Below are 5,799 nucleotides of genomic sequence, written 5' to 3' on the forward strand. Positions count from 1 at the left end.
CACCTATTTTATGTGGTTGTCACATTCCAGTTTTCCAGATGTTGACACTGAAAACTTGGGAGCCTTTAGCTGGGTGTGAGAACTTGACTTTCTACTAATCTGGGGGGAGGGAGTATGGTAAATAGGAGATTAGAGGAAAACACCCTGGCTAAACCTGAGGGGAGGTGTCATTTGGTCTATTAACATGTGCTTTGTTAGGATCTTTATTTTTAAAGTATCGCTGCTCCAATGTCATAACTTAGTGCAAAACTCACATTATTAGTCATTTAATTACTCAGGAAGCTTTATGACTAGGATCTTTAATTATTGCACTGGGGTTTTTTTAGCTGCTTCAGTGTGGGAATTAATTTGATACTCAGGTTAGTAAAGGAGTTTTCATCTCTTTTTGTACAGGCTTCTGAAACTGCCAGCTTGGAGGAGCAATTGCAAGGATGGGGAGAAGTGATTTTGATGACGGATAAGGTTCTGCGCTGGGAGCGAGCCTGGTTTCCCCTGGCACTGATGAGTGTTGTTTCCTTTTCTTTCCTGTAAGTACCTTCTGGAGGGAGCCTGGAACATCACTGCAGCCTTGTGGCTGGTAGCAAACCTATTAAGAAAATTAGTAAGACATCTAGAGAAATCTGACAGGAAAGGTTTTATGCCAGGTTCTGTTTCTTAAAGTGTGTGAACTTTGTTAGAAAGAAAAACCAGAAGTGTTGAAAACAGGAAGCAACACGAGTCACATCCTGCTCAGAGGAGGGACAGTGCTTTCCGCAAAACCTGATTGCCAGTAATGGTTGATGGAGTTTTTACTGTGCTCAGCTGAATGTTCTTCAGTGTTGTGCTCATGTTTTGCCCTCATGCTTTGTATCCTGCTTCTTAGTCAAATCTGATGATACCCCTTGGCTTCCCTCCCACCAACCAACAGCAGTATCATTATAGAAAACATGTTCCCATAGGGCAAAATTTCCTATTCTGCGTCTTTGCTGTGATGTTTAGGATGAGTTCAGTTGGGTTTGCACAATTTGGTTGTTTTTTTTTTACATTCTGTGTCTTCTCCTTTGAGAAAAGAGGAAAAGGAAGACCTTGAAGGTAACTTTCAGTCCACAGGGTGGAGGTATGTTTCCTGTCTGGATTGGAGGTGCTCACTAGAGGCACTTGTATGTGCCTTTATGTATCATGGTAGAAGTCAGGATGACCTAACCTGTCTTGTACAGATAAGTGTCTGTGCCAGCTGTGCAGTTGCCAGTTGGATCTGTTTTTGCAGTAAGGAGAAGAGGAATTACAGTAATAAATGTTGAACCAGATGAGAATAATCAGTCTCCTGGCTAATATCAATTGTGTGGTCTTCAGGGGAGGTGAGGAGGGTGGAAATCAAATGAAACTGAAAAGTAACTTTTAAAAGCAACTGCATGAACTTTAGGGTATTTTGTTATAAATTCTGTGATTATAGCATGAAAGATCTTGTGTTGAATAATACTTTGAGGAAATGCAGAACTACTTCAGATTCTGAACTGGTCCTTCATCAAACTGAACTGAAACACTGAGCTCAGTAGCACTGTGCAGATGTACAGGTCAGCTGGCCCTGTTGACAAAGAAATGACTGTGTTATTTCTTTGCTTTTATTGCTTCAGTGTCCACGAAGTTCTGTGAAGTGTAGTTATGTAGTGCAGGGCTCAGCTGGGTGTTATTTTGACCCTTAGGAGATGAGCTGGTTTTTGTCCAGTTGCCCTTCTGCTGTGTTTGAGGGATGGCATATTGAGTATGGAAAATGCAGCACTCTCCTAAGTGGAGATTTATGGCTCCTTATCCAGAACAGGTTTGTCTGGCTCTCACAGGTGAGCCGGAGCAAATAACAGCCTGTACTGGATCTAAATTCTGTGGCTTAAGAACCAACAAAATTAGAGTTTTTGCTCTGCCTGGTTATTTCAGGTGTTCACTTGCTCATCCTCATCCCTTGGTCAGCGTTAAGTTCACTAGGTCTCAACTTCTGAGAGAGCAATAATGATGAATTTTGACTTCTACTGAACTTCATACCATGGTTACTGTATTGTAGCATTTTCTTATCCAGTACAGTAAGAAAAATGTAATTTTACCTGGATTTCTTTCTTTGTAATAATGTTGAAGTCCTTGACCTCTTTTTATCAGTAATATGAGCAAATCTGTAATTTGTTTGAGCTTGGGCAGGAGGATAGGTCTGCTATGTGCTAGTCTGAAGAAGTGACCAAGTATGGCTAGTATTCAGGAGTCTGAGCATCCAGAAATAACTTGTTATCTTTTCTTTCCAGGATGATCTACTACTTGGACCCATCAGTTCTTTCAGGTGTCTCCTGTTTCGTTATGTTCCTCTGTTTGGCTGATTACCTTGTTCCTGCTCTTGCACCTCGGATCTTCGGCTCTAATAAATGGTGATGGAAACTTGAATTAAACCACTTTATTGAGTGTAAATAAATGATGAACTTTCTGCAAGTATAAAATGATTATTTATGGAGTCATTGTAGTGAGAAATCATCAGTCTCTGATGCATGAAGTGAGGACAGTAGTAAGATGTTCTTCATGCTGCTTTTTCTGGAAGATACCTGCTACAACATACCCTTATTGTTCCTTCTGGAGAAATAAGATTGGTTTTTGAAGGAGTAGGGAAGTTCTTTGCTCTCCATTAAGGATGTGGATTAGTTCTGCTAAACGAGTTTTTAGTAATTAATGGATAATAGATACTGAGAACTGAAATTATGTAGAAGAGTGTTGTTGATGTTTGGAAAGAGGCAGTAAGAAATGTGATGGAGACTAATGCAGAGTGTGAATATGACTGTAGGGCAAGGCTTGTATAGGAGAACAACCTAATTTGAACCAAATTTTGAGTTAAAAGTAGGTGTTAGTGCATCTGCTATAAGATATCTAGTGGACAAATGTCCTTGTGTAGTAATGAACTAATACAAAAGCCAAAGTCATAGACATTGATCTCAGCTGTGTATTACTTGTGTGTCTCCCACTGGTGTCAGGTTAAGATCGATGGTCTGGTTTGGCTGGGGTTGCTGTTTGGGGAGTCAGTTTCAGAGTCAGCACACCGGCAAATCCCATGGGCAGTTGCATTACAGAGCTCGATAAATATGTATAAAGCTAACTGAAGCAGATGCCGGGGTAGGCATAGGATTCTTTTTTTACTGCTGGAAAAAAGCCATATGGAGTTCTTTTTAATTTCAGATGAAACCCTGAAATTTTATTTTTTTTCCCTTACCAAAAGGACTACAGAACAGCAGCAGAGATTTCATGAGATCTGCAGCAATTTGGTGAAGTCTCGTCGCCGCATTGTTGGCTGGTGGAAACGCCTCTTCACCCTGAAGGAGGAAAAGCCTAAAATGGTATTGAGTTCTAGGAGTTCATCTCTATGGTCCTAAGACTTTGTTTGGTTTTGCTTTGAAGAGTTTCAGCAAGACACATGCCTGAATGAACTGGTATTTGAACCAAGCACTGGCAGTTCTGGCTGTGACTTGACATTAGTTACACATTTACTCAAACCTGGAGTGGGAACATATAAGACTTTAAACTTGCAGATCTATGCAATTAGGAGTGTGCCCTTGATAATAACATACAGCTAGACTGGATTTCTCTGGATAGGTAAATTTTTGGAAACCAGTTGTTTTCAGTGTACACAAAAAGCTTTATCTTAGTAGTGTCAGCTTAGGCACATGAACTGCTGAGCTACTGACCCCAAACCAGCTGTGGGTGCCTCGTGAGGCTGAAGTGGTGCCCGTGGGGATGGCCTAGCCTGAGGGCTATCTGGGCAAAAAAGAATTGGCATCCTGTCTGAACTGACTTCCTGATGGTCTGAAAATAAATGAGAACACACAATGACAGGTGCTGTAATCTCAGTTCTAACATAGGTATGGCATTTGGAAGAGCCAGAAGACTTCAAGTTAGATTCAAATGTTGAAGTGTTGTTAAATGCTGAAGGGAATGGGGAGAATCCTCAACAGGTCTTTGGTAACTCTTCCCTTTTCATTTTTCAGTACTTCATGACCATGCTTTTTACTCTTGCCTTGGTTGCCTGGATTGGACAGCAGGTTCACAATCTCTTCCTGACTTACCTGATTGGTAAGTATGAGCATGCAAGGCACAGGGAGCTTCTTTGTTAGCTGCCTGAAATAGAGTGAGGCTGGTAGGAGTAATTTTTGATTAAGTAAGTGTGGTGTTTTTGTTGCAGGGTTATGTTTTTCTCTTTCTAAACAGTAAACGGGGCTTAGGGGAAGCAAATTACAGTGTCAGAAGCAAGACGTATTAATTCTTTTGTATTTTCCCTCTCTAGTAAGTTTCTTGTTGCTGTTTCCTGGACTAAACCAGCATGGGATCATCACAAAGTACATTGGAATGGCTAAAAGGGAGATCAACAAACTTCTAAAGCACAAGGAAAAGAAAAATGAATGAAGACATAATGGCTGTTCACTTGAGTTAAAGGTTTCCTTGGGAACAGTTTTGAGAATTAATGTGTAATTAAGACCTTAGAAGTTGTATTGCTCACTGGCTTTTTTTTTTTTATTGGCTCCCTGATGAAGTGAGAGTGTCACTCTAGAAACTGCTGTGGGTTTGTCTGTTGCTGTGCTGAGTAGGGTTCTGCAGCTGATCCTGAATGAAACATCCTCTCCTTTGCTGTACAGAGCTTGTTAAGTGTCTTCATCAAACTAAGAGGCCCTGTGAATAAATACCCCAACAGCAGAGTTATAATGTGTGATAGAATTGTTGCTGTGCTAGTTTCACTGACCATTAATTGTGGCTACAGCAGGTGTGAAAGGCAGTTCTGGAGGCTTGTGCTTTTTGGAGGCTTGTTACTACTGATCCTTGTGAAAGGGGAATAATTAGCTGAGTACGAAAGGCCATGGCTGAGGTTCACACCCACAACTGGGGCAGAAAGTGGTTCCTTTGTCTCAGTGACTGTTTGCTTCTTTTGGCTGTGTGTACCAGATTGTTGAATGGGGGTCTGGAATATATAAATTAGTAGTTCAGTTATGTAGCTGTAGTGTGAACTCATTGCACTGAGGTTTTAGGAGATGAGTGCAGGTGTGTGTTACCTGAACAACTGGTTGTTCTGGAAACTGCTGTTGTCATGGAGCCATGTAGCACGTTTGGTTCATGAATGTTGTCTGTATACAGAATCACTCTGAATATGCTATAGGTTTGTCTCTGTAAATAAGCCTGAATTGTTTGTGCTTTTCTATGACCTCTCCCTCCTTTTTTAAAACTGTTTTCTTTGAAAAGCTAAAACCTGTGTTAATGTTTTAAAAGTTTACTGTTTTAAAATGAACTCTCTCCAGTGTCTATTGTAACTGTTGAATAGCTAAATACAAACTAAAGAGAAACTTCAGAAAATGGTATAAATGTGATTTCAATCACGAAAGGGGAGCTGGGAATGGTTTTGGGAGTGCTCTGCTTAATGGGCACAGCCTATTGCTGGGAGGAGATCCTGGGTGTGCGCAGAATGGTCTTGGGAGTGCTCTGCTTCATTCACTGCACGGCCTGTAACAGGGAGAGATCCTGGGTGTGAGGGGAATGGTTTTGGGAGTGCTCTGCTTCCCTGGCACGGCCTGTCATGGGGAGAGATCCTAGGTGTGAGAAGCCAAGTCACAGAGCTGTGTATTTCCAGAGGGATGTCCGTGTAGTCCCTCTGCCCCCGGGTTAGGGCACTGAGTGCTGTGTTCCCCTTGGAACTGGAAGTCCGTAGAAGCACAGCCGGAAGCCGGTGTCCCGGTGCGGCTGTGTTCACACAGACCGTGTCCGTCCGTGTGCGGCCCCTCGAGCAGCTGCAGCCGCACACGGTCGGGGCAG

At 42.0% G+C, this 5,799-nt stretch overlaps 1 protein-coding gene across 1 annotated transcript; it reads left to right on the top strand.

The window, feature by feature from the left end:
- The first annotated feature begins 381 nt into the window (after positions 1–381).
- ARL6IP1 (ADP-ribosylation factor-like 6 interacting protein 1) lies at positions 382–5,335 on the top strand. Its single transcript, XM_009084272.1, has 5 exons — positions 382–527; positions 2,268–2,387; positions 3,224–3,341; positions 3,990–4,074; positions 4,286–5,335. The coding sequence occupies exons 1-5, from the start codon at positions 451–453 to the stop codon at positions 4,402–4,404; spliced, it is 519 nt and encodes a 172-aa protein (XP_009082520.1). The 5' UTR covers positions 382–450; the 3' UTR covers positions 4,405–5,335.
- Positions 5,336–5,799: the final 464 nt, after the last annotated feature.

The sequence above is a fragment of the Acanthisitta chloris genome, unplaced genomic scaffold (genome assembly GCF_000695815.1).
Source record: "Acanthisitta chloris isolate BGI_N310 unplaced genomic scaffold, ASM69581v1 scaffold4281, whole genome shotgun sequence".
Taxonomy (NCBI): domain Eukaryota; kingdom Metazoa; phylum Chordata; class Aves; order Passeriformes; family Acanthisittidae; genus Acanthisitta; species Acanthisitta chloris.

What these genes read in the sequence shown, in the direction of transcription:
- ARL6IP1 (XM_009084272.1), top strand. Translation starts at nt 451, where the DNA reads ATGACGGATAAGGTTCTGCGCTGGGAGCGAGCCTGGTTTCCCCTGGCA. An exon ending in GTTGTTTCCTTTTCTTTCCT is followed by an intron (nt 528 to 2,267) that starts GTAAGTACCTTC and finishes TTTTCTTTCCAG; the next exon opens with GATGATCTACTACTTGGACC. An exon ending in ATCTTCGGCTCTAATAAATG is followed by an intron (nt 2,388 to 3,223) that starts GTGATGGAAACT and finishes CCTTACCAAAAG; the next exon opens with GACTACAGAACAGCAGCAGA.